The sequence below is a fragment of the Phyllobates terribilis genome, unplaced genomic scaffold (assembly GCF_046119375.1).
Source record: "Phyllobates terribilis strain yellow unplaced genomic scaffold, ASM4611937v1 Scaffold_171__1_contigs__length_4068163, whole genome shotgun sequence".
NCBI lineage: Eukaryota > Metazoa > Chordata > Amphibia > Anura > Dendrobatidae > Phyllobates > Phyllobates terribilis.
Genome location: NW_027362931.1, coordinates 2,774,151 through 2,789,565, shown reverse-complemented (window position 1 = coordinate 2,789,565; position 15,415 = coordinate 2,774,151). Strand labels below are relative to the sequence as shown.

Genomic DNA, 15,415 nt, shown 5'->3' with positions numbered 1-15,415 from the left:
CATTGAACGGTGAAGAACAAAAATGACATATTTACCACTAAAATGTTTTAGCCCCAGATTTTACATTTTCACAAGGGAAAATGGGCAAACATGACCACATAATTTGTTACACAATTTCTGCTGAACGGGGCAATACCCCATATGTGGCTGTACTGTACTGCTTAGCCACATGGCGAGACTCGGGAGGGAAGGAGCAATATTTGACTCTTTGAGAACAAATTTTCATAGAATAATTTGCAGACTCCATATACAGAGCCCCTAAGTGGCAGAAGAGCAGTATCCCCCCTCAAGTGACCCTATTTTGGAAATTATACCCCTTTAAGAATTTATCTACAATTGTAGTGATGAATTTGACTCCATGACTGTTTTCCAGAAACGAGCAGCAATGGATGTTGCTGAGTGAAAATGCAAATATGCCATTGTAGTGACTGGTACATTGTAGTGACTGGTACATTGTAGTGCCCAGTACTTTGTAGCGCCCAGTACTTTGTAGTTCCCATTACATTATGCCCGGCTCGTGTTTCTGGAGTCACGCACCCTGTAAATTATGTTGGCTCTTCTATCTACATTCATGACAAACATGTGGACGCTAACTGCGGTCTAGACACACTGTGGGGCCCAGGAGTAGGGGAGTATTTGGATTTGGGAGCGAAGATTTTGCTGGATTTCTTTTAGTGGGAGCCACATCACTTTTCCAGAGCCTTTGTTCTACCAGTAATGTGGACGCCCCCTACATTACTGTTTACAGATGATGAACCTGAGTAGGGACTTGTTTTTTGTGGGTTGAGTAGAAGCTTTTATTGGTGGCATTTTGGATCACATTTATCCTGTGCTCTACGCTGAGCACTTACATCAGGGTTTCAATCTATATCTACAAAATACGTGTTTCAGATGACACCCCCGAGGGATACATTCATATAATGAGGCAGCAGAGTTGCTCTGGACTCTGTGTTGGCTCTGATCAGCGTTGTCCTATTTTTCAAAAGTGCACAAAGCTGTGGCGGATCGTGCTTTTATGCACGCTTAAAAAGACGGACACCGACGGATCACAGGTCAGACGGCGTTCACAATGTCTCCATCTGCCTCATTATAGGGAATCTGTCTCGGAAGTTCTGTCTGAATAACAAGCTGAATCATTTACATGGCAGCATGAGACTTGTGTAAGAACAATATGGAAGTAAAGGATGGAAGTAATATTAAAGCCAGTAATTATTATACACTGGACATTATTACACACCTGTGGAAACATCTACAGGAATCTCCTCCTTCCCGTCACTCACACACGGCTGATCCCTCCTCGTCATCGCTTCTTCTTCTGTCTCGTCCTTCACTTTATTCTTAGTCGGATCTTCCTCCTGATATATCAGATGTAACAATCAGCGCAATACAAGAAACCACCAAAATCTGTGACATCTATGACCTCGATCAGAAATGTCCCCCCCATATACAGATCCGGTACAGGGCTCAGCACCGTCTACCTGATGACTCTCCGGGATGTTGTGATTCTCCTCTGGACAGTCCTGGGGATACAGAGGACGGGGACATCTCTCTGGTGGATTTCTTTCCATGAGTCCATCTGTAGGAAACACAAAGTGACGTAATACAGTGACATGTAAAAGTTTGTGCACCCCTGGTCAAAATTCCTGTTATTGTGCACAGTGAAGCAAGCTGAAGATGAAATGATCTCTAAAAGGCCTAAAGTTAAAGATGAGATTTCCTTTGTATTTTAGGCAAATAAATAATGCAAAAGTTTAGACACCCTGCATGGTTAGTACCTAGTAGCACCCCCTTTTGCAAGTATCACAGCTTGTAAACCCTTTTTTGGCCAAATTCTTATTTGAGGGATTTTCATCCTTTCTTCCTTTGAGAATTTTTCCAGTTCTGTGAGATTCCTGGGTCGTCTTGCATCTCCTCTGCTATTTTGCAGTCTATCCACAGATTTTCAAGATGTTCAGATCAGGGGACTGTGAGGGCCATTGTAAAACCTTCAGCTTGCGCCTTTTCAGGTCTTCTATTGTGGATTTTGACGTGTATTTAGCATCATTATCCATTTGCCATCCTCTTTTCACCTTCAGCTTTTTTACAGATGGTGTTATGTTTGCATCAAGAATTTGTTGAAATTTCATTGAATCCATTCTTCCCTCTACCTGTGAAATGTTCCCAGTGCCACTGACTGCAACAGAACCCCAAAGCAGGATTGATCCACCCCCATGCTTAATAATTGGCGAGATGTTCTTTTCCTAAAATTCTGTGCCCTTTTTTCTCCACACATACCTTTGAACATTTTCTATTTTACCCTCATCAGTCCACAGAACTTGCTTCCATAATGCATCAGGCTTGTTTAGATGTTCTTTTGTACTTCTGACACTGAATTTTATGATGAGAATGCAGGAGAGGTTTTCTTCTGATGACTCTTCCATGAAGGCCATATTTGTGCAGGTGTCTCTGCACAGTAGAACAATGTACCTCAACTCCGGAGTCTGCTAAATCTTTCTGAAGGTCTTTTGCAGTCAGCTGGGTGTTCTGATTTGCCTCTCTAGCAATCGTACGAGCAGCTCTCACTGAAATTTTGCTTGGTCTTCCAGACCTTATATTGACCTCCACTGTGCCTGGTAACTGCCATTTCTAAATTACATTTCTGAGGAAAGGGCAACTTGAAAACGCTTTGCTATCTTCTTATAGCCTTCTCCTGCTTTGTGGCCTCCACCATTTTCTGAGTACTTGGCAGCTGCTTAGAAGAACCCATGGCTGCTGTTTTTGGCACAATGTTAGAGGAGGCTGAGTTTTTATAAAGCTAAGAAATTTGCATCACCTGGTCTTTACTATCGACGATAGTGAACGAGCCATAACCCTAACAGGCTAATTAAGGTCTGAGACCTTGGTTGAAGTCATCTGAGCACACAAATCTCCAAGGGCACCCAAACTTTTACATCAGCCCATTTTCCTTTTAGTAGTTTTTAAACTGTAAAAAATGACAATATTTCTTATTTTTTCCTAAAATACAAAGGAAATGTGTCATCTTTAACTTTAGGCCATTTAGATCATTTCATCTTCAACTTGCTTAACTGTTCACAATAAGTCATTTTGACCAGGGGTGACCGAACTTTTACATGACACTGCAGATTGTGTCATGTGATGATGAGATGATGGGAGTAGTAGTAGATGACCACAGAACAGACATGATAGTCTCCCTCCTCACCCTGCTGATCGGCCCATATTGCGGTCACCTTTTGTGCTCCATGTATAACCTCAACCTTAATATCAATCAGATCTTCACCCTAAAAAGAAAAATGTAAGATGAGCTCAGGTCCCATCACTTCATGGTCAGATGTTGTGGGGACTTCAGTGTCATCTACCTGATGATCCTCCGGGATGCTGTGATTCTCCTCTGGACAGTCCTGGGGATACAGAGGACGGGGACATCTCTCTGGTGGATTTCTCCTCCTGGATCCATCTGTGGAGACACAGAGACTGAATACATGACCTGCCGTGTATCAGTCTATATATGAGACTCGTCTCTCAGAACCGGTAATTCTATGTTTATGTATCAGGGAATAAATTACATTGTTGTGGTCCTCACCACCGGTACCAAGGACCCAGCACATTGTGGGCCTCAAGTATAAAGTGAGGCCAAAGCCTAATGCTCTGCACTCGGAGAATGAGGACCCTGAGGAGAGGGACAGAGAAGATCAGGGCTGTGGAGTTGGAGCCCATTTTGCTGGAGTCGATATAAAATGGACAGAGTGACTCCTAAAATATATAATAAATTGGATTTAGTAATTCAATGCAGTTTGTGGGAAATATTTTTTCATAAGAATTTGGGAAAGTTATGAAATGTCCTACAAATGTCTGTCCTATTCCTGATCTAAGGGTCTAGACTTTTAGCTGAGATTAATCTGTGCTACAGTAAATTTATCACTTAAACATGAGCCATGTATGAGGGAGTCGGAGTCGGTGTCATGGAAAGTGAGGAGTCGGAGGTTTGGCTTACCGACTCCACAGCCCTGGAGAAGACCCTCGTCAGTCAGATGAAGGAGCCGTACTAAGAAACACAACTTCTCCAAGATTCATCTCCACCAGGGATGGAACCACAGAGGAGCTGGAGAAAGCTCCACATTTCCATCCATCGGGTCCTTTCCTAATTCGCCATTATGGAGATTGGGGGACGGATGGTGACCATTTACCAGTGATTGTATTTTGAGAGATCATGATGTCACTATGTGGATGTGGTCTCCCTCCTGGACAAGATCCTCTGGGATCACTCAGAGGAGAGAACCTGACATCCTCCTATTAAAAGATGAGTTACTGCGTTTTTATTCTTTTTTAAATAGAGATAAATCTCAACATCCGCCTCGGTATAAACACTAAAATAGGCAGCAAGTGCAGCGTTTGTCTCTAAAGGAGGAAAAAAAGGCACATGTACGACTAACGTACGAAGTCACAGAACCCGGAAGGACGGTGTTGTGGGGAGCACCCAGTACGCAGCGGTTAGTGCCTATCAATGTGTAGAAAGGACAACTAGAGAGCAGGCACCGGGGTCATGGGCGCTTACTGATGCACACGGGGAGCCAAGGAGAGATTGTCTGGTCCGATTCCACAGAAAAGCTCCATAATACATATTCTTCTGAACAAACATCCCTTTAAGGGAGACTTACACTTATTATTACCACCCTTGTGCTGCCTGATGTTCCTGCAGGGCCAACACCTGCGTCATCATCCCACTTATATCGTTCTGATCAGACCCCATGAAGAGGAAGAGCAGACCACCTGACATTTTGCTATCGTTGAGTCCTTGAGGCGAGAACACCCCATCCCGCGCATTCTGATGTCATGTGATAACGCTCTTTAACCCCTTGCTGATATCTGGTGTTCATGCATGGAGCATGCCAGGTGCACGTATGTGGAGCGAGCTCCAATTGCTGCCATTTAACCACTTCACTGCTGCTGACAGCCTGACAGTGCCATTTAAAGGGAACCTGTTATGTAAAACAATGCTATTAACCTGCAGACATCAGGCTAATCTACAGGTTAACAAAGGTTTGCCATGACTACCAGCAGCCTACAGAAGACCCCCGTCTCTGCCTCCTTGGTTTTCCTATGAAGCCCGGTATGAATAGGATCTTAGGTTGAAATCGACATTATTTTTGCTTTGTCTCCCAAAATGAGAAGAAAAATATTGTTTTTTATAAACAAACATATTTGGCATTTTCACTTCAGGATTTATCCCACACGGTAAACGCCATAAGGAAAAAAACATCAAAACCTCAAAAACACCTCCCCAAAACTGCAATGAAAGAACAACGATCAAAAAGTCACAGATACCCCTAAAATGGTACCAATAAAAAGGTCAGCGGCCATTCAAGAAGAGAAGCCCTCACACAACTCCGATAACGGAAGATAAAGTGATGGGTGTCAGGAACAGTTCTGAATATTTAACCCATAAAATATATTCTAAAAAAAAAAATGGAAGTTTGGAATCTCCGTAACTGTAATGACCTGGAAATTCACAGCGAGGTCACAAAACCCAAAACATAAATGTGAAATAGCGTTTTGTTGTTTTTAATTAACCTCATCTGGAATTGTTCCTGTTTTTCGGCACATTATATGGTAAAATGCACAATTTGTCATGTAAAAAACAGAAGAGCTCAAACATCTGTGGATGGAAAAATATAAATATTATGGCCTATAGAAGAAGGGGAGGGGAAAAATGGAAATTTGCCCCATCGGGACGGGGTTGAAACGTTGATATTGACTCCTAGGATTGCTGCCTCCTGTAGGTGGCGCTAGAGACCCTGTTCTCTGCATATCTTATTTCCCATGGGGCATTGCATGGCCTATAACTCTCTGTACTCAGAATCGCCGCTCTCCTCCAGGAGACACATTACCCCCTATAGAGAGGAGTGCGCGGTGGTCCGACCTTCTCCTCCAGTGCGGAAAGTTCTGTGCTTTTCCGCCTGCAGAGCGAGTGGTGAATAGACGCGGGGGCCGGAGAACTGCTGGAGCCTCCATGTCCGGCTCTGGGGGGTGATCGGCTCCACCACGCTCCATCTTTATCTCAGGACTCGTGTTTCGGGGTCTGAGGGACGGTCCGGTGCTGATATTTATCCAGGACTTTGTGCTCAGTACGGAGAAAGTGATTTGTCACAAAGAAGAAGAATGAACGGAGGAGACCAAGGAAGGTCACACAAGTGTCAGCCAAGAGGGAGGAGCCGGACGCCCGACCACGACTGATGACGACATTGAGCCTGCACCGATTCTGAGGGACGGACGAGCGACAGCGGATTAGGGGGAAAATCATCAGTAAATTAACCCCGACTCTGCTGAGTAACAATCCACGACAGACTCAGGAACCGAAAGATCTCACAGGAGAGAAAGGACAGAAGCGCTGGGACATCTGCAGACAAAATGTGACCGATGCTCTAAGGAAGGTGAAAGATTCTGAAAGAAGCCGCCGAGGACGAAGACTCAAGACTGATGAAGACGACAGCAGAGAAACCGCGACTCACAGATCAGAAGAGAAGAATCAGGGAATGAAAGCTGTGAGAAAATGTAGAGAAAACCAGAGCAAGTCTGGAGAAAAATCATCTATTATAGGACGAGGCCGAGAGACGTCATCACATCCACCGGAGCCAACAAGAGTCTCCTCTCACCTGGTGATGTCAGAGGCCGGAGCTCCTCCATCATCACCTCCTGGTACCGATCCTGGTGTCCTTCTAGATACTCCCACTCCTCCATGGAGAGATAGACAGCGACGTCCTGACACCTTATAGGAACCTGACAACAACGACACCGCCATCACCCAGAATCCTCCAGTGCTGCCCTGTATAATGTCCCAGCAGTCAGCTCTCCGGTCACCACCCAGAATCCTCCAGTGCTGTCCTGTATAATGTCCCAGCAGCCACCTCTCCGCTCATCACCCAGAATCCTCCAGTGCTGTCCTGTATAATGTCCCAGCAGTCACCTCTCCGCTCATCACCCAGAATCCTCCAGTGCTGTCCTGTATAATGTCCCAGCAGTCACCTCTCTGGTCATCACCCAGAATCCTCCAGTGCCGTCCTGTATAATGTCCCAGCAGTCACCTCTCCGGTCATCACCCAGAATCCTCCAGTGCTGTCCTGTATAATGTCCCAGCATTCACCTCTCCGCTCATCACCCAGAATCCTCCAGTGCTGTCCTGTATAATGTCCCAGCAGTCACCTCTCCGCTCATCACCCAGAATCCTCCAGTGCTGTCCTTTATAATGTCCCAGCAGTCACCTCTCCGCTCATCACCCAGAATCCTCCAGTGCCGTCCTGTATAATGTCCCAGCAGTCACCTCTCCGCTCATCACCCAGAATCCTCCAGTGCTGTCCTGTATAATGTCAAAGCAGTCACCTCTCCGGTCATCACCCAGAATCCTCCAGTGCTGTCCTGTATAATGTCAAAGCAGTCACCTCTCCGGTCATCACCCAGAATCCTCCAGTGCTGTCCTGTATAATGTCAAAGCAGTCACCTCTCCGCTCATCACCCAGAATCCTCCAGTGCTGTCCTGTATAATGTCAAAGCAGTCACCTCTCCGGTCATCACCCAGAATCCTCCAGTGCTGTCCTGTATAATGTCAAAGCAGTCACCTCTCCGCTCATCACCCAGAATCCTCCAGTGCTGTCCTGTATAATGTCAAAGCAGTCACCTCTCCGGTCATCACCCAGAATCCTCCAGTGCTGTCCTGTATAATGTCAAAGCAGTCACCTCTCCGCTCATCACCCAGAATCCTCCAGTGCCGTCCTGTATAATGTCCCAGCATTCACCTCTCCGCTCATCACCCAGAAACCTCCAGTGCTGTCCTGTATAATGTCTCAGCAGACACCTCTCCGGTCATCACCCAGAATCCTCCAGTGCTGTCCTGTATAATGTCCCAGCAGTCACCTCTCCGCTCATCACCCAGAATCCTCCAGTGCCGTCCTGTATAATGTCCCAGCAGTCACCTCTCCGCTCATCACCCAGAATCCTCCAGTGCTGTCCTGTATAATGTCCCAGCAGTCACCTCTCCGCTCATCACCCAGAATCCTCCAGTGCTGCCCTGTATAATGTCCCAGCATTCACCTCTCCGCTCATCACCCAGAAACCTCCAGTGCTGTCCTGTATAATGTCTCAGCAGACACCTCTCCAGTCATTACCCAGAATCCTCCAGTGCTGTCCTGTATAATGTCCCAGCAGTGACCTCTCCGGTCATCACCCAGAATCCTCCAGTGCTGTCCTGTATAATGTCCCAGCAGCCACCTCTCCGCTCATCACCCAGAATCCTCCAGTGCTGTCCTGTATAATGTCCCAGCAGTCACCTCCCCGCTCATCACCCAGAATTCTCCAGTGCTGTCCTGTATAATGTCCCAGCAGTCACCTCTCCGCTCATCACCCAGAATCCTCCAGTGCTGTCCTGTATAATGTCCCAGCAGTCACCTCTCCGCTCATCACCCAGAATCCTCCAGTGCGGTCCTGTATAATGTCCCAGCAGTCACCTCTCCGGTCATCACCCAGAATCCTCCAGTGCTGTCCTGTATAATGTCCCAGCAGTCACCTCTAAAGTCATCACCCAGAATCCTCCAGTGCCATCCTGTATAATGTCCCAGCAGTCACCTCTCCACTCATCACCCAGAATCCCCCAGTGCCGTCCTGTATAATGTCCCAGCAGTCACCTCTCTGCTCATCACCCAGAATCCTCCAGTGCTGTCCTGTATAATGTCCCAGCAGTCACCTCTCTGCTCATCACCCAGAATCCTCCAGTGCTGTCCTGTATAATGTCCCAACAGTCACCTCTCCGATCATCACCCAGAATCCTCCAGTGCTGTCCTGTATAATCTCCCAGCAGTCACCTCTCCGGTCATCACCCAGAATCCTCCAGTGCTGTCCTGTATAATGTCCCAGCAGTCACCTGTCCGCTCATCACCCAGAATCCTCCAGTGCTGTCCTGTATAATGTCCCAACAGTCACCTCTCCAGTCATCACCCAGAATCCTCCAGTGCTGCCCTGTATAATGTCCCAGCAGTCACCTCTCCGCTCATCACCCAGAATCCTCCAGTGCTGTACTGTATAATGTCCCAGCAGTCACCTCTCCGCTCATCACCCAGAATCCTCCAGTGCTGTCCTGTATAATGTCCCAGCAGTCACCTCTCCGCTCATCACCCAGAATCCTCCAGTGCTGTCCTGTATAATGTCAAAGCAGTCACCTCTCCGGTCATCACCCAGAATCCTCCAGTGCTGTCCTGTATAATGTCAAAGCAGTCACCTCTCCGGTCATCACCCAGAATCCTCCAGTGCTGTCCTGTATAATGTCCCAGCAGTCACCTCTCCGCTCATCACCCAGAATCCTCCAGTGCTGTCCTGTATAATGTCCCAGCAGTCACCTCTCCGCTCATCACCCAGAATCCTCCAGTGCGGTCCTGTATAATGTCCCAGCAGTCACCTCTCCGGTCATCACCCAGAATCCTCCAGTGCTGTCCTGTATAATGTCCCAGCAGTCACCTCTCCAGTCATCACCCAGAATCCTCCAGTGCCATCCTGTATAATGTCCCAGCAGTCACCTCTCCACTCATCACCCAGAATCCCCCAGTGCCGTCCTGTATAATGTCCCAGCAGTCACCTCTCTGCTCATCACCCAGAATCCTCCAGTGCTGTCCTGTATAATGTCCCAGCAGTCACCTCTCTGCTCATCACCCAGCATCCTCCAGTGCTGTCCAGTATAATGTCCCAGCAGTCACCTCTCTGCTCATCACCCAGAATCCTCCAGTGCTGTCCTGTATAATGTCCCAGCAGTCACCTCTCCGATCATCACCCAGAATCCTCCAGTGCTGCCCTGTATAATGTCCCAGCATTCACCTCTCCGCTCATCACCCAGAAACCTCCAGTGCTGTCCTGTATAATGTCTCAGCAGACACCTCTCCGGTCATCACCCAGAATCCTCCAGTGCTGTCCTGTATAATGTCCCAGCAGTCACCTCTCCGCTCATCACCCAGAATCCTCCAGTGCCGTCCTGTATAATGTCCCAGCAGTCACCTCTCCGCTCATCACCCAGAATCCTCCAGTGCTGCCCTGTATAATGTCCCAGCATTCACCTCTCCGCTCATCACCCAGAAACCTCCAGTGCTGTCCTGTATAATGTCCCAGCAGTCACCTCTCCAGTCATTACCCAGAATCCTCCAGTGCTGTCCTGTATAATGTCCCAGCAGTGACCTCTCCGGTCATCACCCAGAATCCTCCAGTGCTGTCCTGTATAATGTCCCAGCAGCCACCTCTCCGCTCATCACCCAGAATCCTCCAGTGCTGTCCTGTATAATGTCCCAGCAGTCACCTCTCGGCTCATCACCCAGAATCCTCCAGTGCTGTCCTGTATAATGTCCCAGCAGTCACCTCTCCGCTCATCACCCAGAATCCTCCAGTGCTGTCCTGTATAATGTCCCAGCAGTCACCTCTCCGCTCATCACCCAGAATCCTCCAGTGCGATCCTGTATAATGTCCCAGCAGTCACCTCTCCGGTCATCACCCAGAATCCTCCAGTGCTGTCCTGTATAATGTCCCAGCAGTCACCTCTCCAGTCATCACCCAGAATCCTCCAGTGCCATCCTGTATAATGTCCCAGCAGTCACCTCTCCACTCATCACCCAGAATCCCCCAGTGCCGTCCTGTATAATGTCCCAGCAGTCACCTCTCTGCTCATCACCCAGAATCCTCCAGTGCTGTCCTGTATAATGTCCCAGCAGTCACCTCTCTGCTCATCACCCAGCATCCTCCAGTGCTGTCCAGTATAATGTCCCAGCAGTCACCTCTCTGCTCATCACCCAGAATCCTCCAGTGCTGTCCTGTATAATGTCCCAGCAGTCACCTCTCCGATCATCACCCAGAATCCTCCAGTGCTGTCCTGTATAATCTCCCAGCAGTCACCTCTCCGCTCATAACCCAGAATCCTCCAGTGCTGTCCTGTATAATGTCCCAGCAGTCACCTCTCCAGTCATCACCCAGAATCCTCCAGTGCTGTCCTGTATAATGTCCCAGCAGTCACCTCTCCAGTCATCACCCAGAATCCTCCAGTGCTGCCCTGTATAATGTCTCAGCAGTCACCTCTCCAGTCATCACCCAGAATCCTCCAGTGCTGTCCTGTATAATGTCCCAGCAGTCACCTCTCCGCTCATCACCCAGAATCCTCCAGTGCCGTCCTGTATAATCTCCCAGCAGTCACCTCTCCGGTCATCACCCAGAATCCTCCAGTGCTGTCCTGAATAATGTCTCAGCAGTCACCTCTCCGGTCATCAATCAGAATCCTCCAGTGCTGTCCTGTATAATGTCCCAGCAGTCACCTCTCCGCTCATCATCCAGAATCCTCCAGTGCTGCCCTGTATAATGTCCCAGCAGTCACCTCTCCGCTCAGCAGCTCAATCATCTTGTTGCTGAGCTCTAGGATCTTCTTCTTCCTCTCATGTATCGGGGGGTGCGGGGGAGGCTCTGTGATGGGGCCCGGGCTCCGCCCTCCTGACTCCTGGAGATGGATGATGGGAGTCACACCCTCCCCCGGTGTCTTCCTCACTATTGTGTAATCCTGTGTATGGAGAGAGACACTTAGGGAGAAGAATTCCTTCCCGACTCCAGATCTGACAATCAGTAGAAATCCCGGGATCAATAACCGTCTCCAGTAATCTGGGGCCATAACCTGGAATATTATTACACTCAGGACAGACATCCAGGCCCCTCTACAGCTCTTATAGGGAATCCCCATGACAACTCCTCCTGGCAGAGAGCTGCACACAATCACTGCTCTTACAGTAAAGAATCCTTCTCTTCCTCCTCTGGATTTCCTCTTCCTGATGTCGGACTTGTTCCATAACACAATAAAGCTGATAGAAATGTAGAGGAGTTACCTCTCCGCTCAGCAGGGAGATGATCTCCAGGGTGAAGTGTAATAATCTTCTGGTGGTCTCGTCCTCGTCCATCCTCGGGGTCATTCAGGAGAAGGAGGGATGAACACTGGATCAGCTGGAGGAAACTCGTCCTGCCGGCGTCTTCATGATGAAGGAGAAGATGGAGATCACAGGGGACGATATAACGACAATCACTGAATTCTGCCCCAAGTATCCGACATTTATCAGGAAGAATCGGGAGGAAAAGCCACAAACTCCACCGCGACCTCCTCCGCCGATCTGACCACTCATTATCAGCCTCGTAGGAGGACGGTCACTGTGGTAACTACAGCGCCAGCAGGGGACGGTCACCGTGGTAACTACACCTCCAGCGGAGGCCGGTCACCGTGGGAACTACACCTCCAGCGGAGGCCGGTCACCGTGGGAACTACACCTCCAGCGGAGGACGGTCACCGTGGGAACTACACCTCCAGCGGAGGACGGTCACCGTGGTAACTCCACCTCCAGCGGGGACGGTCACCGTGGTAACTCCACCTCCAGCGGGGGCGGTCACCGTGGTAACTCCACCTCCAGCGGGGACGGTCATTGTGGTAACTCCACCTTCAGCGGGGGCGGTCACCGTGGTAACTCCACCGCCAGCGGGGGACGGTCACCGTGGTAACTCCACCTCCAGCGGGGACGGTCACCGTGGTAACTCCACCTCCAGCGGGGGCGGTCACCGTGGTAACTCCACCTCCAGCGGGGACGGTCATCGTGCTAACTCCACCTCCAGCGGGGACGGTCACCGTGGTAACTCCACCGCCAGCGGGGGACGGTCACCGTGGTAACTCCACCTCCAGCGGGGGACGGTCACCGTGGTAACTCCACCTCCAGCGGGGGACGGTCACCGTGGTAACTCCACCTCCAGCGGGGGACGGTCACCGTGGTAACTCCACCTCCAGCGGGGGATGGTCACCGTGGTAACTCCACCTCCAGCGGGGGCGGTGAGGTGAGGAGGAGCCGCTGCACATCCCCCATACAACACTGAGGAGCCGCAGTCACATGGAGCAGGAGCCTCCACAGGAACAGCTCTGATCTCACCCCACACTCTCCTCTCACAGATTCACCACAAACCCTCCCTGTAATCTCACCGGAATGGCGGGAAGCGGAAACCTGCTGCTGGCTGATACCAGAGAGCAAGAGCTGCGCACAACCAGGACGGAGCTGCTGCACTGAGAGCGGGAGGACCTGTGGTGACGTCACCGCCGTGTGATCAGGGGGCGGGGCTCAGGAGAGCAGTGGTGAAGGACCTGTGGTGACATCACCGCCATGTGATCAGGGGGCGGAGCTCAGGAGAGAGGTGGTGAAGGACCTGTGGTGACGTCACCGCCATGTGATCAGGGGCGGGGCTCCGGAGAGATGTGAAGGCCATGTGATGTGATGACGTCACCGCAGCGCCTCCCGCTCGGTATAGGTCTGTGTTGCGCTCTGTTGCTCTCTGGTGTCAGCCCCAGTGGTGATGGATGGAGTCACAGCGGAGGCTGCTGTCTGTGTACAGGGCGGGGACTCCAGCACTGAGCCCTCAGCATGTGGGGCCCCGGGACACGAATAAGACGCCGCAGCTCAGAGAGGAGCCGCGCCCTGTGTGTACAGAGGCCAAGAAACTGCAGCAGAACCAAGACCCTGAGCCGGAGGAGACGCTGCGGAGTGTAGGAGCGCGTTCACACTGCGCCGCTTCACAGCCAGAAACCGAGAGAAAGACAGCAAGGAAGTAACAAGCAGTGCTCGGCCACGCCCCCTCCTCAGAGCTCCGCCCACGCCCCTCCTCAGAGCTCCGCCCACGCCCCCTCCTCAGAGCTCCGCCCACGCCCCCTCCTCGGAGCTCCTCCCACGCCCCTCCTCAGAGCTCCGCCCACGCCCCCTCCTCAGAGCTCCGCCCACGCCCCCTCCTCAGAGCTCCGCCCACGCCCCCTCCTCAGGGCTCCGCCCACGCCCCCTCCTCAGAGCTCCGCCCACGCCCCCTCCTCAGAGCTCCGCCCACGCCCCCTCCTCAGAGCTCCGCCCACGCCCCTCCTCAGAGCTCCGCCCTCGCCCCTCCTTAGAGCTCCGCCCACGCCCCCTCCTCAGAGCTCTGCCCACGCCCCCTCCTCAGAGCTCCGCCCACGCCCCCTCCTCAGAGCTCCGCCCACGACCCCTCTTCAGAGCTCCGCCCACGCCCTCTCTTCAGAGCTCCGCCCACGCCCCCTCCTCAGAGCTCCGCCCCTCCTTAGAGCTCCGCCCACGCCCCCTCCTCAGAGCTCCGCCCACGCCCTCTCTTCAGAGCTCCGCCCACGCCCCCTCAGAGCTCCGCCCCCTCCTCAGAGCTCCGCCCCCTCCTCGGTGTCCCTGCAGAGGTGAGGAGATGGAGTTCCTGCTCTGAGGCTCCTGTGCACACAGCGCGGTCTATAAGGACGAGTCCTACAGCCGCTCCATACTGGTTATACTGAGGGGGCGTCACACAGGGGGGCCGGCACTAATCAGGGGGCTTCTAAGGCGATTGCTCACTCTATCTATCTCTCTGGAGGACATACTGTGCGGCTGTATAAGGGGCTGTGCACACGGGCAGTAATGGCGGCATGTGAGAGGTACATGGGGTGCTGGCTGTATTTGGGGGGTACACGGGGTGTTGGCTGTATTTGGGGGGTACATGGGGTGCTGGCTGTATTTGGGAGGTACATGGGGTGCTGGCTGTATTTGGAGGTACATGGGGTGCTGGCTGTATTTGGGAGGTACATGGGGTGCTGGCTGTATATGGGAGGTACATGGGGTGCTGGCTGTATGCGGGGGGTACATGGGGTGCTGGCTGTATTTGGGAGGTACATGGGGTGCTGGCTGTATATGGGAGGTACATGGGGTGTTGGCTGTATTTGGGAGGTACATGGGGTGCTGGCTGTATATGGGAGGTACATGGGGTGTTGGCTGTATTTGGGAGGTACATGGGGTGCTGGCTGTATTTGGATGGTACATGGGGTGCTGGCTGTATTTGGGAGGTACATGGGGTGCTGGCTGTATTTGGGAGGTACATGGGGTGCTGGCTGTATTTGGGAGGTACATGGGGTGCTGGCTGTATATGGGAGGTACATGGGGTGCTGGCTGTATTTGGGAGGTACATGGGGTGCTGGCTGTATATGGGAGGTACATGGGGTGCTGGCTGTATATGGGAGGTACATGGGGTGCTGGCTGTATTTGGGAGGTACATGGGGTGCTGGCTGTATTTGGGAGGTACATGGGGTGCTGGCTGTATATGGGAGGTACATGGGGTGCTGGCTGTATTTGGGAGGTACATGGGGTGCTGGCTGTATTTGGGAGGTACATGGGGTGCTGGCTGTATATGGGAGGTACACGGGGTGTTGGCTGTATTTGGGAGGTACATGGGGTGCTGGCTGTATTTGGGAGGTACATGGGATGCTGGCTGTATATGGGAGGTACATGGGGTGCTGGCTGTATGCGGGGGGTACATGGGGTGCTGGCTGTATTTGGATGGTACATGGGGTGCTGGCTGTATTTGGGAG

General features: G+C 51.3%; 2 protein-coding genes across 2 annotated transcripts in view; both read right to left on the bottom strand.

Annotated features, from left to right (window-relative positions):
- The window catches only part of LOC141212384 (uncharacterized), a 49,825-nt gene extending 43,086 nt beyond the window's left edge, over positions 1–6,739 (bottom strand). Inside the window, exons 1-5 of the mRNA XM_073664931.1 lie at positions 6,651–6,739; positions 3,357–3,454; positions 3,200–3,278; positions 1,479–1,576; positions 1,238–1,355 (exon numbers count right to left, since the gene is read on the bottom strand). Coding sequence (XP_073521032.1) covers positions 1,238–1,355; positions 1,479–1,576; positions 3,200–3,278; positions 3,357–3,454; positions 6,651–6,735 — 478 coding nt within the window. The 5' untranslated portion in view covers positions 6,736–6,739. The remainder of the gene's footprint in view (positions 1–1,237; positions 1,356–1,478; positions 1,577–3,199; positions 3,279–3,356; positions 3,455–6,650) is intronic.
- A 4,599-nt stretch (positions 6,740–11,338) lies between these two features.
- LOC141212360 (oocyte zinc finger protein XlCOF29-like) lies at positions 11,339–12,282 on the bottom strand. The gene is made up of 2 exons (XM_073664917.1): positions 11,886–12,282; positions 11,339–11,566 (listed from the first exon to the last, which is right to left on the bottom strand). Exons 1-2 carry the CDS (start codon positions 11,967–11,969, stop codon positions 11,339–11,341), a joined length of 312 nt encoding a protein of 103 aa, XP_073521018.1. The 5' UTR covers positions 11,970–12,282.
- Between the last annotated feature and the right edge of the window lie 3,133 nt (positions 12,283–15,415).

Coding starts and splice junctions, on each gene's coding strand:
- LOC141212360 (XM_073664917.1), bottom strand. CDS start 11,969: ATGACCCCGAGGATGGACGAGGACGAGACCACCAGAAGATTATTACAC. Junction 11,567..11,885: donor TCTCCCTGCTGAGCGGAGAG/GTAACTCCTCTA, acceptor CTCCATACACAG/GATTACACAATAGTGAGGAA.